The sequence below is a fragment of the Schistocerca nitens genome, chromosome 1, assembly GCF_023898315.1.
Source record: "Schistocerca nitens isolate TAMUIC-IGC-003100 chromosome 1, iqSchNite1.1, whole genome shotgun sequence".
NCBI classification, from domain to species: Eukaryota; Metazoa; Arthropoda; class Insecta; order Orthoptera; family Acrididae; genus Schistocerca; species Schistocerca nitens.
Genome location: NC_064614.1, coordinates 450,379,120 through 450,403,582, shown reverse-complemented (window position 1 = coordinate 450,403,582; position 24,463 = coordinate 450,379,120). Strand labels below are relative to the sequence as shown.

Sequence of the window (24,463 nt, the reverse complement as noted above, 5' to 3'; positions counted from 1 at the left end):
AATTGGCTGCTGTCTATTAGCAGCTGGAAGCTGTGTTGGCCAGTCGACAGGCTTCACACTACTGTTCAAAGCTGTAGTAACACCTGGGCACCAACTATCAGACCTGTGACACCTTCGAAGGCATTGGTGTCCAGTTGCTGTGTCTTCTGATACACCAAATCTGAACAGCCTCTCTCCGCTCTATGAGTTGGTGGTGGGTTCGCATATCTCTGGGTGGAGGATGAAGGTGGGAACTGACTGCATGGCTGGCTCCTTAACCCATAGGAATAGGTATGAGGTGCCACCCAGTTCTGATAACACATCTGAGCCAGCAGGGGATGCCTCTCCTGGTGGGCCAGTGGCCAATTTTCCTGCACAATAAGGACAACTGCAGAGGATGGGTTTGGCTGTCATTGGGAGTTCCAATATAGGCAGGTGATGGAGCCAGTGAGGGAAATAGCAGACAGGTTGTAAAAGAATGCCTTTGTACACTCTTTATGTTAGCTGGGTGGTCTCATAAAAGATGTGGACAAGGTTGTCGGCAGCTATCAAGGATGCTATGTTCAACCAACTGCCATTTGGGTTCTGAACTATACTCAGTTCCTTTCAGCAGATGGCTGATTTCGTGAAGGCAGCTAGCATTGCACAAGGGGGTGCAAGCTAAGCTCACTATTTATACCATCATACCCAACACAGATTGGGTTCCTCTGTTTGCAACACAGTGGAAAGTCTAAAAAATATAGGCTCAAACGATTCTGTGACGATATCTGATACCAGTATATCAACCTGTGTACTCGGGTGGAGTAGCTTGGGTCCAGATCAGTTCTGTTGTGATCATATTGTAATGGTACAGTAGCAAATGTAAAAATGCAGCATTTGTTTGATGCGCTCAATGCTGTGAAAATGACTGTTTTTCACGTTTCTACGATACTTATCTACCTCTGTGGTATAAAACAATGGGCATAGTCCAAATAAAGAGGATTTGGACTTTCATTTTTGCCTTAAAAATTAAATTGCTATGTTTTCTTAATTTAAACAACTTTTATGAACAGTCCTTCATAAAATATTGATAATTATGAATTTATATTTGAAATGGGAACAGGAATTTTGCGTCCAATATGTAATTAGAAACAAGAAGTCATTCATTATTCATAAAAATGATTATGAGTTTTATAATTACAAGATGTAGGTATTCCAAATTGAACGAGGGGGGTGGGGGGGAAGATACTGGAGAGATCTGAACCAATGCACGAGTAAACATTTTGTTTACATCCCATTCCACTACTGACCGCACTACAAACTATGTTGTTTTGTCACTCAACAGCATTGTATACAAGACTGGAAAAACTTCAAAGCCGATTATCTTCGTAAATTTATGAAAAACATTAAGAACAGCCTATTTCTCGGCACTTTTTAACAGTGTTCCACATGCGCGTTTCACTCCGAAACAGCAAGCAGCCTCAGCCATTTTTATACTGTGCATTAACAGCATGACAATCTAGAGCACAACGCTGCAGAGGCTGTGACTGTACACGATTTTTGAAATGAAAACTACGTTGCCAAAGCGTTACTAAGAAAAACGTTGATGACCGTTAATACATTTGAAATCTTAAAAGTTTCATTTAACATAACTTAGTAATAAGATATCTACTACTTCCAAGAGCATAACACCACCAGTGTACATGTGCTACGGCTTCTGACCAATCATCGTGTTTGTGTTTGTTTACATCAGGTTTATTCTTATGATGAATGGATTATAGCTTAGTGGAATCTGTGCGGTGTGTACATTTTTGTGGAATCTGTGTGGTGTGTACATTTATTTATTTATTTATCATTTCTTTTTTTCCAAGGAGTCTGCCCTTGGGATCAATGATGAACTGCAGAAATCCAAGATACACAAATCACATTCTCAGAGAATGCTCATCCCTGCAGATCAGAAGTACATCTCTTGTAGGTTCTGCCACTGTAGTTCATTGAGCATGGTAATAACATTCTTGCAAGGAGCAAACAATCCCGTGACTAAACAAGCTACTCTTTGTTGGATCTTGCCTGTCTTCTACTAAACCAATACACTTCTTTCATAGATGAATTAATTTCCTTCGGATTCTTCCTATGAATCTCAGTATGGTATCCGATTTTCTTACTATTTGTTTTATGTGGTCATGCCAGTTAAGATCGCTCAAAATGTTGCTACCTTCTTATAGACCACTACATCACCTGCAAACAGCCTTACGGAGCTTCTGAAGTTGTCAACTATGTCATTTATTTATATTAAAAACTGCAAATGTCCTATACCACACTTCATTGAGGTGCTCCCGAAATTACCTCTATGTCTATTGATTTCATTGCATTAAGAGTGACGTGTTGAGTTCTTTCAGCAAGGAAGATTTGAATCCAGTTACAAATCTTCTCTGATATTCAGTAAGCTCCTTTTCTTCTCCCCACTAAACGGCAGTGCAGGACTGTGTCAAATGTCTTTCTGAAGACGACAGAGCGTCCACACGAGTGCCGTGGATCTCATGGAGGAACAGAGCAAGCAGAGGGCTGTAGGTTCTCTGTTTGCGGAATTTATATTGATTTTTACAGAGATTTTCACTCTCCAAAAATGTTGTAGTACATGGGAATAAAATAAGATCCACAATTCTGTGATAGACTGACATCACACTATAATTATGAGTGTCTGTCCTTCAATCCTTCTTGAAAACACGAATTACCTGCACATTTTACCAGTTGCTGGGTACCCTTCATTGCTATAGCATCCTACGATGAACTGCTGCTAGAAGGGGAGCACGATTTACGCATAATCTCTGTTTAATCTCACAAGCACCTTATCTGTTCCAGATGCCTTTCCACTATTACAATTGCTCTTCTATTCTGTGAGGGCTTATCTCAATCTCTGCCATTTCGGCATATTTACGATTATTGAATGGACGGACTGTATTATTATTTAGCACATAGAAACAGTTTTGGAACACTACATTCAGTATTTAGGCTCTCTGCCATCTCCTGTTTTGCAGTCAGTATGGTCAGTGACTGACAAAGATGATTCTAATCATTCACAGATTTTATGCAAGACCAAAACCTCTCAAAGCTTTTAATCAGATTGGTTGGCAAAATTTTACTTTCACATTCATTGAAAATTTCTCTTTTTGTTCTCCTTACCCCCATTTTCACTTCTTTCAGCTTTCCTTTGTCATCTAGGTTTCGGCTTCTCTTAAATTTGTGATGAAGCTCTCTTTGTATAAGTAGCAGTTTTCTAACAAGGCTATTAAACCAAAGTGGACAATTCCCATCCCTTAAAGCCTTGCTTGGAACATAATTGTGTAAGTTGCTGACGATGCTTTTGAATTTTATCCATTTTTGTTCCACCTTCATTGTCAGCACTGGATATTTGACGTCGCGTACTCATATACTTAGCAAATTGTATCCAATCCCTCTGCTAAGTAAAAAAAAAAATCCTTTTTTAAGAATCCTTACAAAACCTGCTGTCACTGATTCTATCCAAGCTTTATGATCACAGATTCCCTCTCTACATTAACCGATTCAAAAAGTTCAGGTCTGTTGTTAGGAAATCTAAGGCATTATCCTCACAAACAGAAAATATGAAAACAGTCATGTTATACGCCAACTTTGCTGCAACTTCATGAAACCAGCAAAGAGCAGAGATGACCACCCAATGGCAGAGTACTGCTGAGAATAGCATATTCAACTACAAATGTTGCTTTGCAACCTCTGACAAATGTACCACTCCTCCATACAGCATCTCAATATCTGCTAGTTCCCATTCCACATCCATTTCCACCCTGTCCCTGTGGATTCGATTCTTCCTCCGACTCTTTTCAGTCTATCTTGAGCTATACCACTCCCACACTGCTCTTATCGGTGCTCTCCCTCTTCCAATATTCTACCTTGCCCAACATTCCCAAAAAATATTAGAATAATACTCCACTTTACTGTGTGTCATATGCAGCTTCCCCAGTCTGCAGCTTGGGAAGCTCAATGGTGCCACAGTCATAACCTATGTCCTTATTCCCATTCCCTCCCCCATCCATTACACCCTCACCTCACTTCCTTATGCTCCCCCTTAACTTTCTCTTCTCTCAGACATTCCTCCCAATAACACCTTACCTCAATTACGCTGCGGAATCCAGATAATGTAGTCATATGTGCCAATATATATTTCATCTATTCTCTTACTTTCAAGGCAGGACACAGTCAAAGCTAAGTGGCAATTTCAATCTTGTTCATGAATCCACTGAAGTCTCACTTATATGGTGAGTGGTTATCTTTAAATTATTACTTCCATTAATTGTGTAACGTCAAGAAGTTTCCAGTATGATGTAAAAGTATTACCAACGGATTTCAAGGTATAACAAACAGGCTAAAGAACTGAATCATGCTCTTTCTGCCAAAATATTTCATGGTTAGCATTTCTGTGCCTCTACTGTGAACACCTACATATATGTTGCTAAACAATACATTAACTCCACTACTGCCTTACATGCAAAGAGACAAGTTATTTCTTAATTTCAATGTACAGTTCTGAAACCAATATATGTACCACAAATTGGAAGTACTATATTAAATCACAGTTTACTCACTTTATCATTTCCAGGCGGCACAGCAAGCTCTGATCCATTGGGTGCCTGAATGGCAAGCATTGTGTCGTTGTCAAAACAACTGCAGATGTCAGCATGAGTTACATACGACAGACGACAATTTTCCACATCATCTGTGATGTTCCTAATACTCTGCTGCACCCACTGAAACAATTTAAATGTTTTATTCTAAAAGTTAGTCAACATTCAGTAAATGTTGTCATAAATAATACTCTTTACGATATTGTACCTCCTGATTTCCACATTTCAAAAGTAATACTTATATTGGAATTCTGCCTTATATAAGGAACTATAGCATCATCCATTACATAAAATTTAGATACAAATTATTACAATGTTGCTGTTGGGAAGCCCTCAAATTTGTGCAATGTGGCGTACGCGAAATTAAGACAACTATCCTGGGAATGGGGGCAGGAACATGGAAGGAGGATTGGTTGGTCAGTTTAAAAGAGGGAAGACGGGACCAAACCGCTTGGTTATCGGTCCCAAGTTCCAAATAAAACAATGCCACACGGGGAGAATAAAACAAACGAGACAAACGAGACATACAACACAAAACGGAAAGAAGGGAAAAACCACAAGAATGAAGAAAAGGTAAGAAACACTAATATGAACAAAAGAGGACAAGTAAACAACAGAGACACGCAAGAAACAGTTAAAAGAGAGTAAAATAAGAAAGCAGATTACAGTGGCTGGCCAACCACGAGAATAAAATGACACAGAGGGACAAAGGACATGTGCAAAAACTTAGATCAAATGATAAAACCCACCCTCACGAATAAAACATGGAACTAAAGTTGCTGTTGTGGCACTGTTGCCCAATACCAAAGTTAAAAGCCCGCCACAGAGCGGCTAAAAGTGGGCAGTCCAGCAAGAGATGAACGACCATCATTTGTGGGCCACAGCAACACCGAGATGGGTCCTCGAAACAGAGGAGGTAACCATGCGTTCGCCATTTTGTATGGCCAACGCGGAACCGGCAGAGAACAACTGAATCCCTGCGAGGGGCCCACATGGAAGACTTTCACACATTTGTAGTCTCCTTAATGACACGGAGTTTGCTGTGCGTACTGTTATGCCATTCCCTCTCCCAAAGCCAAAAACCCCTGCGGCGTAACACAGAACGCAGCTCAAGTTCAGAGAATCCCATCTCCATAAGCGTTTCCTACATAGCCTGTTAGGCCAGCCTGTCGGCAATTTCGTTACCTGGGATTCCGACATGACCTGGAGTCCAGACAAACACCACTGAACGACTGGACCATTCCAGGGCCTAGATGGACTACTGGATGGTCGCTACCAAAGGATGACGAGGGTAGCATTGGTTGATAGCTTGAAGGCTACTCAAGGAGTCAGTACACAGAAGAAATGACTCCCCAGGGCATGAACGGATGTGCTCAAGAGCACGAGATACAGCCACAAGCTCTGCAGTGAATACACTGCAGCCACTGGGCAATGAATGCTGTTCAACATGTCCTCCATGGAGATACGCGGAGCTGACATGACCATCAACCATCGAGCCGTTGCTGTAAACCACTTAATGGTCCTGGTATATGGCAAGAATCGACAGGAAGTGGCAGAGGAGAGCCGCAGGTTTAACTGAGTCCTTAGGGCCAAGTGATAGGTCCAGGCAAAGCCGCGGCCTGGTTGTACACCATGGAGGTGTATGTGAATTGATATCAAGTATAGGTGGTAAAGGCAAGTTCTCCAGTTCAGAAAGAAGGGATCTGACACAAACTGCAATTGTAAGCCCTTAACTGGGCCGCTGATGCGGGGAATGAACCGATACGGGTGGGAAAAGTAGACAGTAATTTGGATGCGGAGGAGAACTACGAACGTGTGCAACACAACTGGCAAGCAGTTGTGCATGTCTAACCTTCAATGGAGGGACCCCAGCCTCTACCAGGACACTGGTCACCGGACTCGTCCTAAAAGCTTCTGTCACTAGTCTCGCCACAGTGGTTCGCTGGGTCGAGTAAACCCAACGCTGAGGGTGCCGCCGAACCGTAACCCACTCTCCCATAGTCAAGGCGAGATTGAACAAGGGCTCTGTAGAGCTACAGCGGTGTAGAGCGATCTGCACCCCAACTGGTGTTGCTCAGGCAATGGAGGGCATTGTGGTGCTGCCAGCAGTTCCGCTTAAGCTGATGAAGGTGAGGAAGCCACGTCAATCGGGTTTAAAAAACCAGCACTAAGAATCAATATGCCTCCACTACAGTGAGTGGATCGCCATTAAGGCAAAGTTCTGGTTCTGGATGAACGGTACGACGCCGACAGAAGTGCATTACACATGACTTTGCAGCCGAAAACTGGATACCGTGGGCTAGAGCCCATGACTGCGCCTTGTGGATGGTTCTATGTACGCACCACTCAGCAACACCAGTACTGGAGCAGCAGTCCAAAATTCAGAAGTCATCCGCATACAGTGAAGGTGAGACCGATGGCCCTACAGCTGCTGCTAGACTGTTAATGGTGACTAAAAATAGAGATACACTCAATACAGAGCCCTGCGGGACCCTATTCTCCTGGATATGGCGGGAACTATGGGAGGCACCAACTTGGACACGGAAAGTACCAAGAGACAGGAAATTTTGGATAAAAATCGGGAGCGGGCCATGGAGACCCCACTCGTGTAATGTGGAAAGGATATGCTGTCGCCAGGTCGTGTCATATGCCTTTCGTAAATCAAAAAAGATGGCAACCAGGTGTTGGTATCTGGAAAAGGTTGTTCGGATGGCAGACTCGAGGGACTCAAGATTATCAGTGATAAGAGTGACCCTGGTGGAAACCGCCCTACCATGGAGCCAGTAGATCACGTGACTCCAGGACCCAACCTAACCGCCAACACACCACACGGTCTAGCAACTTACAAAAAACGTTGGTGAGGCTGATGGGCCGTTAGCTATCCAGATCAAGTGGGTTTTTGCCAGGTTAGGGCTCTGGTACGATGGTGCTCTCCCGCCATTGTGATGGAAAGACACCATCGCACCAGATCCGGCTGCAGATGATAAAGAGATGTCACTTGCAGTCGGACGAGAGATGTTTAAGCTGTGTCGGGGCAATGTGCAGGGCACTAAGGAACTCCCATTCTGTAAATGGGGTGTTACGGGGTTCACTGTAGCGTGCAGTGAACGAGAGGACTTTCCACCCATCCGCCGTTTGAGAATGCGAAACGCTGGGGGGTAATAATCCGATGCAGATGCTTGAGCAGATGCTCAGCGAAGTGCTCGGCAATTGTGTTTACGTCGGTAGATAACAAACCATCGATGGTAACGCCAGGGACACCTGTTGGGGTCTGGTACCCAAAAACACATCTGAACTTCATCCAGACTTAAAGTGATGTATGGCACCCAATAGTCAAGACATACCTCTCCCAACACTCCTGTTTCCGCCTTTTGATAAGCTGGCGAACGTGGGCATGGAGCCGTTTAAAGGCTATTAAGTGCTTTAGGGAAGGGTGCTACTTATGTGGCTGTGGAGCGTGCCAACACTCTATAATTGCCTCAGCGACTTCAGGCAACCACCAAGGAACAGACTTTCACTGAGGGCACCCCAAAGATCAAGGGATTGCATTTTCTGCCGCAGAAACGATAGTTGTAATTACCTGCTCACCACCGATGGCACCATGTGGGGGAGATTTAACGGTGACAGCAGATGTGAAGGCTTCCCAGTCTGCCTTGTTAAAAGCCCATTTGGGTAGGTGTCCATGGGCATGACGTCGCAGGAGTAACAGGAAGATGAGGAAATGGTCACTACCACACAGGTCGTCATGTGTTCTCCAGTGGATAGATGCGAGAAGCCCTGAGCTATAAAGTGATAAATCAATGGGCGAGTAATTACCATTAGCCACACTGAAATGTGTGGCGGCCCCAGTATTTAAGAGGCAGAGGTCGAACAGAGACAGTAAAGTTTCGACATCTCTGCCTCGGCCAGTAAGCAAGGTGCCACCCCACAAGGGGTTAAGAGTGTTAAAATCTCCCAAAAGTAGGAAAGGTTTAGGGAGTTGATCAACCAGTGCAGCCAATGCAAGTCAGGGGTACTGCACCATCTGGAGGAAGATATACATTGCAGACAGTTATTTCCTGCGTTATCTGTATCCTGACAGCCACAGCTTCAAGAGGGGTTTAAAGGGCCACAGGCTCACTACACACCAAGTTCAGGACGTAGATGCTAACTCCATCTTACACCATTATATTCGCTATGGTTCTTGTAATATCCCCTGTAGCCACAAAGGGCAGGGGTCCACATTGCTGGGAACCAGGTTTCGTTGAGGGCAACGCAGAGAGCAGGTAACTGTTGTAGCTCAGCCAGGTGGTGGAAAAAACCGCTGTAATTCCACTCGAGGATAATGTGATCGTGAGGCTGGAAAAGCACGAAACATTCAATGAGGCAGTTTACGCCTCAGGGTCACCTGCCGCCACCAACTTTTTTTCCTGAGCAGTCTACATCCATTGTGTCTGGGGATCCGCTGAGATCTAGGTCCTCAGCGGACACCAGAATCTCCACCCCATCCTCAGACACAGAGCTTGTAGGTAGCAGTGGTGTGGGTGCCATCGCAATTCCCTTGGTCTTGGGGGTCATCTTTTTGGGTTCCTCTCACTGCTCCTTGGGTTTCTCTGGCTGGGAGGGCTTCACTAATTCAGTCACCGGGACTGAGGATGATCATGAAGCCCTACGACCAGCTGCTTTTGGGCTTTTCAGCCACCCACTAGCAGAAACCTGGGAAGGGACCCCTTCCTAGTGAGAGGAGCTGAAGAAGACATACACTTCTCCAACTGAGAAGTGGGGACTGGTGTCCCCGTTGGTTGGGGGGGGGGGGGGGGCAGTGCTCCCGAGGCAGGTGGTGCAGGAGCAACAGGGAGGGAAGTGCCCCCACTGGAAGCAGGACAGTACTGCTGGATTGAAGAGTGTCCTGAAGAGACAACTATCACCTGTGCACTTTATGAATTCTGTACTTCTAGTGCCTTAACAACTCTCATATAAAAATCCATTTAGTGAGTGCATTGGAGCTAATGTATGACATGGGTGTTACTGCAGGTGGTCCTATCTTCAGTGGGATGGGATATAACAGTGACAACTAGAACTTTCTGCACAGAGAGGATATGCACAGGACAGGCCTGCACCTCATTTATCTGATGCATGTGGATGTAGGGGTGGCAAAAGACTGGGTTTAGTTACTTCATAGATTGGGCAAGTTGCATGTTGTTGTGACGATAACTGGTTTGTGGGGTGCTCAACTGTGCGGTCATCAGCACCCGTACAAAGTCCCACTTTTTACACAGTCCATTTTCTTTTCACAATCCAATCTAGTCATGCTCACAAATGACGATTATGAAATGATGAGGACAACACAAACATCCAGTACCCGGGCAGAGAAAATCCCCAACTTGGCCGGGAATCAAACCTGAGACTCCATCATCCAGAGGCAGCAAAGCTAGCCCCTAGACCACAAGCTGTGGACACAAGCTGCATGTGTCATATCTGTGCACTATGAATGAAAGTGCAAGTCTGAAAGCCAAAATACACTGCTGAACTTTTTATTGGCACTTCTACCTAATGTTCAGCACCTCTTTTACATGGATTCTCCAGACAGCATGTTTCTTTTCAGCAGTGAAGCAAAGGAAAACAGTTGTCTAGAATAGTTATTAAAACAGATACAATAATAACAATAATAGTAGTGGTACATCAACACATTAGCCTGGATTCTATAACATGTCCTTTGCGTTTGACAGTAACCTGTATATGACAGCTGACTGCACCATGAAAATATTAACAGGATATTTACTCATAAGTAAAAAGAAAGAACTTAATAGGAACAAGACAGACCATAACATGGGTAGTAAACACCTACCAAACCCATACTTGCATTAAATGGATAACATTGAGTCATATGTGGATGAGCATTATTATAGATCAGCACATCTCTTATTGTGCCTGGTGGTCTATCAGTAAAGTGCATGCCTGCAAACTGAAAGGTTGTGGGGTTGAATCCCAGTGCACCACAGATTTTTCAGTCTGCCTTTTAGCCCAATATTCAACTCTCAATGATATGGAGGTTCAAGAGAAATGACATGTGGTCCAGATTCCACCTTAAACTGTAGGTTCCCTTTCCCTAATTTGATAACTGGAGAAGGTTAGGTACATCTAATCCCCCAAAGAGGCAATAACTGGAAAACTGGCACCAAGCCACTGACACAAAAGAAATATATATAGTACAACATTTGCACAGAGTACCTCGTGCTTCTTGTCCTGATCAGCCTAGCACAATTTCCACAAAAAAAAAGTCAGAATTGAACTTTGAACAAGAAGTCAATGAGCAGAATATCCTTCAAGCCATTAACACCATTAATATCTAGTGCACAGACACAGTGCTTGAATTTAGTCTTACATGGAAACCAACGGTACGGCCGCTGACTATTCTGCTTGGTTTGTGAAATAAAATGTGTACCCTGTTTCATCGCCTATGACTGTCCTATCACGAACCAAGCACTGCCATTACGGAACTACTGCAGAAATGTCAGTGCAAGCACCATATATTTGGATGTGTGTTTATGTGTCAGATTCTTGGCATCCATCTGGCATATAACTTCTGGAAAAGATTCTCCATGCAATTCTGGAGTAAATATATATCACAATGTCTGCTGTGTCCCATAATTTTAAAGCAATGATTCTCTATAATATGATGTGTATCTGCTCATTCATGAGCGACAGTTGCCCACTGGGTTTTGCATTATCTAAATTTTGACAAGCTTCAGAAAGCTGCCTAGTTGCTGATGAGAAAGTCCAAATAGTACTATGCTGTGTGTCCAAGAATAATATCACAGTCATAACTTTGTAATTGGCAGGAGGATGAATTAGTGTCACTATAATGGTAATACAATGACAGAAAGCACTAACTGTGCAATTGTATATAAACAGTTTCTTACACAAAGGAAGTTATTTTTTGGTGGTGCGGGAAACTGTTCCTGAGTAACTTAAACAGAGTGGTCAGGTTGTCTCTACTCAATTCCATAGTCTCTTATACGTTGGGTAAAATCAACAAACCTTGGAAAAGAACACCACAGGAAAGATGAAATTCAGATGCACGACATTAAAAATATTCTCACTTGCAGTAACTTATTTTCATACTGGTTTTAATCTATTTTACATACTGCAAAGAGTAATTTAAATCCATACACTCAAGGAAAAACATCTTTCACACACAATGTGGCCAATGATGATTCAACAGCACGGTCATCAGCCCCCTTATGAAGGTTTCAGCATGCCATTCGCTTGGGGCAGAAGGGGGCTAAGGAGGCTGTCCCCACAGGTGGAGGTGTGCTTACAGAACATGAAAGTCCACTCGGCAATTATAAAAAACTACCGTCATGATGCACAAAACTTTTATCCTAAAAACCAATTAATAAAAATTCCAAACTGCCAGGGCAACTCACCCATCCAGAGCACCAACACTTTAGGGATGAGGTGCAGCAGTTCACAATATTTCAAAATCCGTGTTAACACTGGTGTCGGTATCAGTTAGGATCGTGGGCAGATCTCCAGCAAAACTGTGGGTTGCCCTAATGCCTATTTAGTCACATCGAAATGAAAGTGGCACACCACAAACATCACAGAGTGGTAAATCGTACTGCCAGAGGAGGCAACCAAGCATTACTGGGCAATGTTCAATGCACAGTCTGGTGAGCAGCGCTTCCTTCCATTGGTGTGGCTGGCACAAAGTCCACCATACCCGTGTGGTCAATTTGAGTGACCGCAGTTTGTTGTTCGCCACTTCCAACCATTTGGTTTCCCAATGATGCATGCTGCTTCAGCTGTGGCATATCCCAGTATACCAACATGTCCAGGCACCTAGCAAAAGAGCACCTCCTTGCACCAGTGTTGGATCTGCTGTAAGGTGTCATGGATGATATGAATCAACAAGTCCACTGTTTACATTTGGTAGCTCAGCTGTATTGCAATGAGTCTGAGCAGACAAGAAATTTCACACTGTGAAGCCTCTGAACCTACTCCAGTGCTATCATTATGGCATGTAACTCCACATCATACTTTGCAAAGTGCTCGAGAAGGCATACATGGAAAACCCTTTCAGCAAAAATAGTTGCTGCTGCTGTTGCTGCTGATGGCAGGTTGTTGTTGCTGTTGTTGGTTTAAAGGGCTTAAACTAGTTGGTTATCAAGCCCTAAATTTAAACAAAAATTATGTAAAAAGATATGAAACAAGAAAAGGAGAACTGCCAGTTCCAAATGTCAGAAATGTATGTGATACTAACTTTAGCCAGATAGTTAAAAGTGAGATAAAACCCAGGCAGCTAAAACCTGTAGGTGGTCACCGAAGTATACACCATGAGGCGTGACCACAGTAGAACTAAAATGGGGCAAGAAACTAAAAAGGGATAAGAAAATGCAGACTGAATGGACTAGAGAGCTAGTCACCAGAAACAGTTAGATATATAAAATGCATACATAAAAATTTTTAAATGCACAACAGCAGGGAGAAAGTAGCCTGAGGCTACGTAGATGTGTCTAATTTGGATAGTGGTGGAAAACTTAACTAAGCCATCATCAGAATGGTGGGATCAACATTCTTCTTAGTCGTGAAAGAGATCCATCCAAATCATAAGATTGGGTAAATACTTTACGTGGTGCATAATCTGTCCACTGTGATTTTCTGGACATAATATTACAGAAGATTTATTTTTGTACCCATGCAGCACATTCAGTATGGCCCCATGGCCTCAGGTCAATCTGCAGCTCAAGCATCTCTCTCTTCATCCAGAGATACATCCATGGCGACCTCAGTGACAGTGATCTCTTTCCTAATCACTCTCTCTTTCTCAACCAATGGAACATGCACCACACTGGACACTTCAAAAAGCCACTGGTATGCTTTCACCTCCAAAGCAACTTTTGAAACCAGTCAAGATAAGGATATCTAAGGAGGTTCTGAGTGGGAACTATATGAACACAGACAAGAGGTAGCAGCTGGAGGTCCTTGCATAGAGTCAATTGTATACCAGCTGTGCATAGGTTGCCAAGAATTAGTTGCTGGCGGGACACGAGCTTCCTCCAGGAAGCTGTCTACAGAGCTCTTACAAGAGGTTCCGGTTCCCAACCACACACCACTGTGGTGGACCAGATCTAACATGCTCAACACTGGTGGTTCTGCCAACCCACAGGCAACACATCCTTAGTCCAATCAGAATAAAATCAAAGCAGATGTATCAGTGACTTTAAAATGAATTTCTTGCAAGCAGATGCAGAAAGGCCTCTCCTGGGTCAGGAGCTGCATTTCTTCCAAATGCGATTGGCGTCCCAATTGTTGCCCTTGTCCTCCTCCCTCAGCGACGGTGATTTACCCGAGAGATCAGAGGGAATGTAAGACAGTGCCCTACTTTCCAGTTTCTCCATGTGGACATCTATATCCTCAACAGCAAAATCACAATCAAAAAGGGAGAGCACTCACTGATCTGACAGTTTAGTAGCCACTTTCTTCTATTTCAAGCTACTTTTTCCTTACTTATAGGAGCTGTTGGCTGTATAGGTAGAGGAGATGGCTTAGTAGGCCTCTGATCATGTGCAGTGGTATGTGACAACTTCCAAGACCATTGCTGACAGACTTCTGAAAGGATTTGGGGTCAAGTCTGGTGTTTCTTCCATAGGTAGTGCATGTACTTGTACTGTGGAACCTCACATAATGAGCATAATTCGTTCCAGAAGCTTGCTCATAATGCGAAACACTCATTAAGTGGAACAATTTATCCCATATCAATTAATGTAAAATACGATAACATATTCCGGGCAGAAAAAGTACTAAAAGTTTTATCTAATTCATGCCATTTATTAAAATAAATTATAGATATGAGTATTGTGTACTTTATTATTCACAATACATAACTAATTCTTTTTTACCAGGAATCTATCTATAGTTATTTGTTTCTGCTGATGCTTCAACACTTGGCAAAATGCAACAGAGTACTGTCATCAAGTAAATTTTTAATGTGCAAGGCCACTGCTTTATTGGGATGATTTTAAATGTATGATGCAACCGATTCCCAGGTTTTCACCATTTCACTTATTGCGCCAGAAGATTGCTGCTTTTCTGTACTGCTTCTCCTCTTCTGAAGAACTCCTCTGAGGAACTTCCTGCTGTGAAACACACTGCAACTCCGCAAGCTCTTCAGAGGTCATTTACTGGCCGTTATCTTCCACAAGCTCATCAACTTCATTGTTACCCACTTCTAGTCCCATGCATTTGTCCAAAGACCAAATCTCGTTGACTATAGGCTCCACAGGAACTGACTCAAATGCCTCAGAATCACATTTGACAACGCACTCTGGCCAAAGCTTCTTACAAGCAGAAGTTAGAGTTCTCTTGGTGAACCCTTCCCAAGCCCTTTTTGATCATCTTGATGCAGGCAATAATGGTGAAGTGACATTTCCAGAGTGAATTGGTAGCTTCAGTCACCTCAAAGCAAAGCTTCAGTAAACTCAGTTTAGAGCTTCTTAAAGTTAGAAATAATCTGCTGGTCTACAGGCTGGAGAAGTAGAGTGGTGTTGGGAGGCAGAAATCCGATCTTGATGAATTTATGTTCTTTAGTATCCTTTTCCAGAATAGACTAGTCTCTTCACAATTAAAAACCTGTTATGGCAGATAACCCGCAGAATCTACAAGCATCTTGAAGTTGCTGATGAAGTTCTCTGCTGCCTTTGTGTTGGAACTGGCTGCTTTGCTGTGCCTCACAATGCTGTGGATGCCGGTTCTTCCCTTGAACTTCTCAAACCACCCATGGCTTCCGCTGAACACATCTTTGGTCATCTATGATCCAGGTGTCTTCTTACCGAAGTTGGCGAAAATCATACTCGACTTTTCACAAATGATGTTCTCGTTAATAGCATCACCTTCCAATCGCTTTTCATTTATCCATATAAGAAGCAACCTTTTGACAGCTTCCAGAATATGAAACTACTGTTTAGATACTCTTGTCACTCCCTTTGACACATCTCTCCCCTTAATCTTGTCCTTGTTCTTGAGGATAATGCAAATAGTTAACGTAGACCGATTGTCTGTGCATCCTAAATCAGCAACACTCACACCACATTCGCGTTTTTCAATGATTTTATGTTTCATTTGTAAGTAATTTTCTTTCTCTTACGGTCATCATCTTGAGGCTTTATCTTCAGGGACACTTCTATGAAGGTTATTAAAATATGCACACAAAAAACACTGTGAGAACAGAAGATTAGAAAAATGTGTGCTCACAAGTTGCACAAAGATCGTGGCAGAAAGAGCACTAAATCCAGACTGCAGTATATTCTAAAGACATTGCTCATATGTTGCTGCCAACAATGAAAGGTGTTCATATTGTTGAATATTTCCCCCACCACACACTAACAGCTAGTGACACTACACTAAATTGTCGTCACTCATTACATGAAACATCGGTCGTTAAGTGAGTTACTTTTTTTACAGTTCTTTTGCTCGTTATGCAAATTTTGCATTATTGGCAGTGCTCATTAAGTGAGATTCCACTGTACTTTAATCTATAGTCCAGGTTTGTGTGGAAGCAACCAACTTAGCAATTCGCTTCTTAGCTTCACCACAGTGTATACATTTCTTAACTTTCAACTCCAGAATTATCCATTCCTTATTATAAACCCCACACTTCCTGCTTCATACTGGATGAACCTCTGAGCACTTGATACATTTTAGAGGAAATGTACAAGACTTGCCTGGTTGTAAGCAGTGCCTCCACAATTGATTTCCACTCTTAGCCCTACCATTATATGCCTTGGTATGATCAAATGTTTGGCATTTAGAACATCACTTTGGGTTGGGAAAAGACAGATAGAACCTGCAAGAATACATTCAAATAATTCTGGAATATTGAAGGTTAGAATAAATGATGCAGATTTCTTCCAAATGTGTCAACTATCCCAATATTGTTCTGCACCTCTGTGACACTCATGTTTTAAATTCATCTACTTGCTTAGGGTCCATATTCATTACATGGGAGCAGCCTTTATGGAAATTAAAGGAGTTACGCTATTCAGTGACAACACGGTAGTCACCTTAGGTCTTACACCTCAGATGTTTAGGTTCAGGTACATGTTGTGATGGGCCAGTTTCAACTAAAAGTGTACCTTTACGAAGTCATTTAACACTTTGTAAGCACCCAAAAATAAACTTCAACCCATTGCGAATATAGAGAGAGATCTTCTCGGTGACTCCAGAAGCCTTTAGGGAAACAAATATCAACCCAGGCAAAGCCTCTCGTGCCCGAGTATGTCTTGTACAACCAGGCGGCAGGGGTGCGGGGTGGGGAGGGATGGGGGAGGGTGTGGGTTGCCCCAGACAATGCCTGCTAGAGTGTTTTACAACTGTCAATCACCTCATTAGCATATAACAAACCTTGTTATTGAGTTTTTGTTTATAGGTGTGTACCTTCCTTGCGGCCCATGCAGTGAAGCCAATGCCCTTGTTCTCTAAAACTCCCAATGTTCCACTTCCACACCTAATGATCGTCCCTAGAGGACAGGAAGAGTTTGCAGTTGAAAATGCCTGGAAGCACTGGCCAGTCTCCAATTTGGGAAACTAGGGCCACCATGCCCATACCCTACGAGGAAAAAGCAGCTCTCCTTTCCTTATATTGTGGGACACACTTTGTCAGGCCCTTCTGCTGAGGCCTGTCCGGGTTGAGTGATCCTCCCAGCAGCTATGCTGCAACCAGCATAGCCTTCAGCATCATTGAGGCATGCAAACCCACTCACCCAGCACTGGAGGTGCCTATGATAAGCCAGTGTCTCCTGGAAGGGGCAAAGTGGTGAAGTATACACAAAAAAATGTGAGTAAATAAAAGTAATCATTTACAAATTAAAATGTTTTAATTGGATATTGAAATAGTAGCATATGACAAAATGTGAAACAACTAAATACCATCCGGTAGGATGAGCTGTCATCTAACATGTAAAAAATAAACCTTTTTTGTTACCACTTGGCAAAATATCTTTCCTCACATAATCCAATCACAGCCAGTTTCTTTAACGTACCTGCTTGTGTGTGTCAAGCTTCTGTTCATGTTCATCCAGCATTGCAATTTCTTTCTTCAATACTGACAGCCGTTCAGCTGTTTCCTGTGTGTTGCAGCCAGGACCAGCACCCCTATTGATAAAGCAAGCACAACATTTGAACACACATTTGTCTTCATATACAATAATGATAGATAATTACATGTGAAAGTTCATAACACCCAACTGCTGAATTTCAATGTGCAAAGCCACATGGATAACATCGATGAAGTATTGTGGATGTACCGCTAATATGCATTGGCTCAAATGACAGGCTACTGCAGGAAACAAGCACCACTACACTAGCAACCTGCCATGATGCAAGAGAAAACTGAATTCGAAAAATTTCACACTAGTGACACACTATACATCATTACTCGATTTCATCACGAACAGGTTCATAGATACATTATGAAAATGTAATCACAGTGGCCAAAGGTGAGTAAATTGCAATCTAAAAAGCTCGTTTATCTCTCACTACAAGTAAAAGGACAGAAAGTAATTGCACATGCTCTTGGTACGTATTGTGAATTCATCATTGATGGCTGTGTGTGCTATTTGGTTTCCTGTAATACCAAATAGAGTATTACTTGCTTTCCTAAATGGGAAGGACTGGGAATTTTATTAATGGTTAGTGGATGGAGTACTGTGCAGCAGTTCAGTCTGGTGTAGTGAGCAGTTTCTGCGACCAAATAAACAAACCAATGCCTTAACACCAGATGTGCGGCTGGGTCACTTGTGACCTCACTACTTAATTCTTTCGTTTGCCACTCTTTTGCATTATTGCCTAGAGCGCTGAATTTCTGAGAGTTTTTGTGAAACAAGGCAATTAGTGATTATATTTACTTTTACATTTTATGGGGAAACTTTAAAAGAGAAACATGAAGATTCACTTACAACTGAGGACATATCAGTTCTGGCCTCTGCTGCAGCTGCTATAACCATTTCATTTTTCGTGTAGCTTTATGCTTATTGTTTGGTCAACGATCACAAAACTGTCTGCCTAATGACATTGCAGTTTTCCAGCACGGGAGGAGTGGGAGAGCAGTTTGAAACAAATCTGTGTGTGTATGCAAGTACTGCGCAGCCAGTCCTTTGTCTCTTGAAATATGGTTTCAGTAGTGCATTCTAACTGTGTAAATAGTGCTTGCAATATACAAATCTATTATAGCCAAATGTCTACGAACAGAAGAGAACATTATAAATGCACTAAATGATATTTTGGATCACGAATCTGAGGGAGAGCTGCTGGAGTCTTAATCTGAGTAACAATTAACACCGTCTGCAACACCAGATTTTTTTTTAAATCAGAAGATGATGATACTACTCAGGATGTTCTTCACTACTGAATATTGATGAAGGTATGTATGCTTGTGTGTTTGTTTTTGTAATAATTCTTGTTTATGTATGTTTTGTTTTAGGGTGCGAAACAATAGGGCCATATGTGCCCAAGTTAACACTATAGAACAAGACACAGATGAGGTAAAAATAACTATATACCAATCCCAATTGACATAAGAGAAGGCAAATAAGAACAGGGACGTGGAAATTAGGCTACAAGACACCATACAGAAACAAAGGTCCAAAACTAAAAATTAACTGGTCTTCGCCATACTGCTGTGACGGATAAAAAGTAAAACGCAGTCAACAGCCTGCAGGTGTTATTTGGGTCATTCCATGTCAAGTCACCCAGGCCTTGACACCAACCATGTCAGATTTTGACGAAAATTGGTACAATTACTTCTTTTATCAAGTTTTTAGATTTGGCGTTGTTTCAGCAGTCGGAAATCATAACTTAAACGTGTCCTCACAACTAAAAAATTTGTATATTAAAGAAGAATACTCAAGATATCAGTATGAAATTTTGGAATAAGTTTGTGTATTATATCTAAATGTTAAAAAAAATTACCATAAAGATATATTAAAATCTTCCAAATGAAAAAATTTACAAGGTTTTTTATTTATTATTATTTTTTTAGCTAACGGATGTTTAGTTTTACAAAAACTGCAATATCTAGAGTCTCAGACCTGATAGAAAGCTCAAATTTGTTTTAAAATAGTCTTAATTGTATACTCCATTAGATAAAAGAAAAATTATGTTGGCTTTTTAACCTGTTTAATAGTTATCTAATTTTTAAAATATTATTATTATATTTTAAAAGTAAAAAGTACCAAGTGACTTAGACACCGAAAATAAGTTTTTGTCTTCTTGGAGTAACAATGTACGCTTGGATTTTGTTTTGTTACTCCTGTGTTTTGAAGTAAAAAATTATTACAGTGTTAAATAGTGCTTGGATAGTATTTTATTAAGTTTATTCGAACTTTCAGTAAGTACTGTTACTTAGTTTACAGAGATTCTTTTCCAATATCCTATAAAAGTAACCAGAACAGTAATCAGACCAAAAGTGAAATCAGTATGTCAGATATTCAAACCTGTACCATAGGGTTACTTAAAAAATCTGACTGTTTCCAAACAACCTACACACCTTAAAAAAGTTACAACCGGTATCTGAATTGAGTGAGGAAGAAAAAGATTTGATCCACTTACAATCTGGAATTAATCTGTGTGAATTTAAGAATATACGTTCACACCACAGCTACTATTTTTTAAATGTTTTTGAAAAGTATCAAACAACATGTGTAGACCCATTAAAAAACACAAAAAGCCCATCAAAAAATCGTTGAGAAGTGTAGGCTTGGATCTTTCTAAACAATTACTGACAAAAAATATTAGCATAAAACCTGGACAAAAGCTTTGCTCAACATGCTGTAACTTTTGTGAGGGACAATTAAGAGTTGAAGTCAATGAAAGTGAAACAGATGATGAAGTCATGGTTGAATTAGAATCATTGGAATCCAGAAATGAATCCCTCGTACAAACAAACATTGCTCTTGATAATTTAGGTTTAACACCGATAAAGCTTCATGGCTTGTCAGAACAAAGTAAAGGGTCTTATTTTAAAAGGAAGGTTAGCAGTATTGGGGGGGGGGGGGGAGGGGGGGGGAAAGGAAGGCGGTTTCAAAAGCATTAAAATATGATGCACCAAGTTCTGATGATGACGAAGAAGATACAAGTGTGGTTGAGAAAGGATTTTGATGTAATGATTTCTCTTATGAAAGAGAAGATTTCATCTGTTGGGAGGACTAGAAAAATCCAGATTCTGACCTTGACTCCAGATTCTTGGAGTCGAAATAAAGTGACGAAAGAATTTAATGTGAGTGAGTACATGGTGCGACAAGCTAGAAAGCTAAAATCTGAAAAGGGTATTTTGGAAACTCCTGGTACAAAAAAAGGTAAAACTCTTTTTGAAAATACAGTAAGACTTGTAACAGATTTTTATGAAAAGGGTGAAAGTTCCAGAGTGCTACCTGGAACAAAAGACAAAGTAAGTGTTAAAAAAAAAATGTGTACATGCAAAAAAGACTCATTTTGTGTAACTTGAGAGAACTCTATTATTCTTTCAAATGGGAGAATCCCGATGTAGAAGTAGGATTTTCAAAATTTTGTTTCTTGAGACCTAAATGGTGTATCCTTGCTGGTGCTGCAGGCACACACACTGTATGTGTATGCAGTATCCACCAGAATGTTAAACTATTACTGGATGCTGTGAAAATTGAAGAATCTTATGAAGACCTAATTAAGATGCTTGTGTGCAACACGGAAAACCAAAACTGCATGCTACATCATTGCGACAGCTGTCCTGCAAATACTGCACTAACTGAGTACTTAACTGAAAAACTAAGTGAAGATTATGATTTAGAAGAAGAAATTGTAATCAGTCAGTGGGTTAACACAGACAGGGCAGAAATGATCAAACAGTCTATCAGTGTTGAAGACTACATTTCTTTATTGGTTAGGTCATTGGAAAAGCTCACCCCGCACTCTACAGCAAAATCCCAATCAGCAGCCTTTAAAAGATTGAAAGAAGACCCACCACCCAAAACAGCAATTATTGTGATGGATTTCAGTGAAAATTATTCCTTTGTTATACAAAATGAGATCCAAAGTTACCACTGGAATAGAGGTGGTTTGTACTCTACACCCAGTTGGGAGTTTTTCTAAGAAATGAGGAAAACAATATTTTTGTTTCCAACCACTGTTTTATTAGTGATGACCAAGAACATGACACTGGTTTTGTTAACTTTGTACAAAAAGAAATTACAAAGTGGCTGTCATTACATCATACTGACATTGACTCAGTTCACTACTTTACAGATGGTTGTGCTGGGCAGTACGAAAATAGAAAAAGTTTTAAAAATTTGACTGGACACTTGAGAGACTTTAATTTGAAGGCCCAACATTCTTTTTTTGCAACAAGTCATGGGAAGTCAATTTGTGATGGCCTAGGAGGAACTATTAAAAGAAGGAAAGCCAATCTACAGCTTTCAGATGAAGAACAAATAATGACAGCAATCTATGTGTACAAGTTTTGTGAAAAAATATTGAAAACATTCATTTTCACTTTATTGACAAAAAAGAAGCTGATTTGCTACGGTTAAAACTAGAAAAATGTTTTTCAGCAACCCGAACCATTCCTGGAACAAGAAGTTTTCATAACTTCAAACCACTTCCAACAAACAACCTTGAAATTAGAAGGACTACAGATAGTGTAAAACCATCCTTAGTCTTTTCTTTCCATTATTCTTCTGATTGGGTTCGTGTTGAACCATCCATAAATAGCTATGTGGCTGCAAATTATGATGGTAACTGGTACTTTGGACTGGTAAAATCAATATTCAATGATGAGGAAGATGCAGAAATTCTATTTCTACATCCTTGAGGACCAGCTGCATCATTTTATTGGCCTGAAAGAGAAGATTCTTGCATAGTGCATTTGGAGCACAGTCTGTGTAGTACACACACCTCAATCAAGCGGCACTGGAAGAATGTATTACTTCAAAAAAGACTGTATCAAAAGAACTGAAAGCTCTTGGATGAAATGGAAAAACAGTTTGAATCAGCATTAATGTTTATTAAAAAGACAAAATTGCTCAAAAAATTCAATGTTTCAAGCAATCAGTTGGGTTATACATAAGTGCCGTATGTACACTATCTTTGTACATAATTCTAATGTAATCTACTATAATTAATAAACATGTTAAAAAGCCATCATTATTTTTGTTTTATCAAGTAGCCTATATGTTTAAGAGTAAATTAAAACAAATTTGAGCATTCTATCAGGTCTGAGACTCTAGATATTGCAATTCTTATAAAACAAAACACCCAGGGCGGGGGAAATATATATATATATATATATATATCATAGAAAATATTAATATATTTTAATAGTATCATTTTTATCTTCAAATACGTATAATAAATAAACTTGCTGCAAAAATGCATGATGTTATCTAAAAGAGTTTTTAAGATAAGCAATTTTAAAGTTTCGAATACAAATTAAATTTACCATTTCCGAAGGTTCGGAAAATGCAAAACATAAAAACTTTAAAAATTTATTAAAAAAACTATAAGAGATACAGCAAAAAAAATTGTAGGTGTTGTCAGGATGGTATTAGAACCATTTGAGCCAAATTTCATGAAAATCTAAGGAGGTGGGTGTCAAATTTATCTTTTACTGGGTGATTTGATATGGAATGACCCATTTGCTAAAACAATTGATAACAAGACGGCAAACCCAAGTTGGAACGTAAACTGTTAAAAAACGGGCATTCTGTCAGGAAATAGCAGACAGTTAAAACTTGGACGTAATGGGTACAAATTGGTGGGGGAGCGGCACTTATCAAGTGACAATGGCTAAAAAGGCAGTGTTCAATATGCAACCAAGTTAGAATGACCTCCTCCCGCATCGAAGGCAAAGAGCAGGTCATCCAAGCCACTGGGACAGGCTTAATTAGCCGAAGTTTATTCCCATGAAGGGAGGACCAATGGTGATGCCAAAGGGACACCACCTCCTGACAAATGCAACACAGATCATCTGAGGGAATACAGGAACTAGTGGGATGGGGTACGATGACTGGAGCCTTGACAGCAGCCTTGTTTCCTGGCAGACCAACTTGACCAGGGACCCACAGAAACATCACAGTGGCTCCACCAACAGTGAGCAAGCGACAGTTTTGCTGGACCCGCTGCACTAAGGTACAGCGCACATAGACTCCGAAAGGCGCAGAGTGAGACTGAGCAGATGTCATAACTGAAAAGTCTGTGTTGCTGGATGTACTAAGTGGCCTTATACGGGGCAAAGAGCTCGGCTGTAAATATCAAGCAATGTTCCAGAAGCCGATATCAAAAGACGTGGACACCAATGACGAAGGCAAACCTGTCACCATGGTCAGTCCAAGCGCCATCAGTGTACACAAAGGTACTTTTGTAAAATTCCATGCGAAGATCGTGAAACTGAAGGCACTAGAGTGAGGCTGGAGAAGTGTTCTTAGGAAGCAAATCAAGGCCAAGGTTAACATGGGCTGCTCCACGAAGTCAAGGTGGTGAAGGGCTCACATCCACCGGGAAAGTTGCAGGTAGTGTGAAGTTAAGCTGCCAGAGCAAGTGCCGAAAGTGGACTCCAGGAGGTAACAGAGACTCACTGGCGATCAAAGGAATCGCCAAAGAAGGAGGCATAGGATGAGTGGCCATGCATGGCAGACAATCTGCATGCATACCTGCTGAGGAGAAAGTCACCGCAGGACGACAGTGATAGTTCACAAGTAAACTTTACTGTTTACAATATAATTGCTGCGATACAGAAGTAATGTTTTTGTATCACTTTTGTACTTTGTTTCAACACCTGTCTGTCTATCTGAGACATATTCTCACCGTTATACAAACGCATAGGCTAAATCTTTTTG

At 41.2% G+C, this 24,463-nt stretch overlaps 1 protein-coding gene across 1 annotated transcript in view; it reads right to left on the bottom strand.

Annotated features, from left to right (window-relative positions):
- LOC126235957 (transcription factor E2F5-like) overlaps positions 1-24,463 on the bottom strand; it is a 72,062-nt gene that overhangs the window by 44,243 nt on the left and 3,356 nt on the right. Inside the window, exons 3-4 of the mRNA XM_049944929.1 lie at positions 17,642-17,753; positions 4,581-4,742 (exon numbers count right to left, since the gene is read on the bottom strand). Of these exons, the coding sequence (XP_049800886.1) occupies positions 4,581-4,742; positions 17,642-17,753 (274 nt within the window). The remainder of the gene's footprint in view (positions 1-4,580; positions 4,743-17,641; positions 17,754-24,463) is intronic.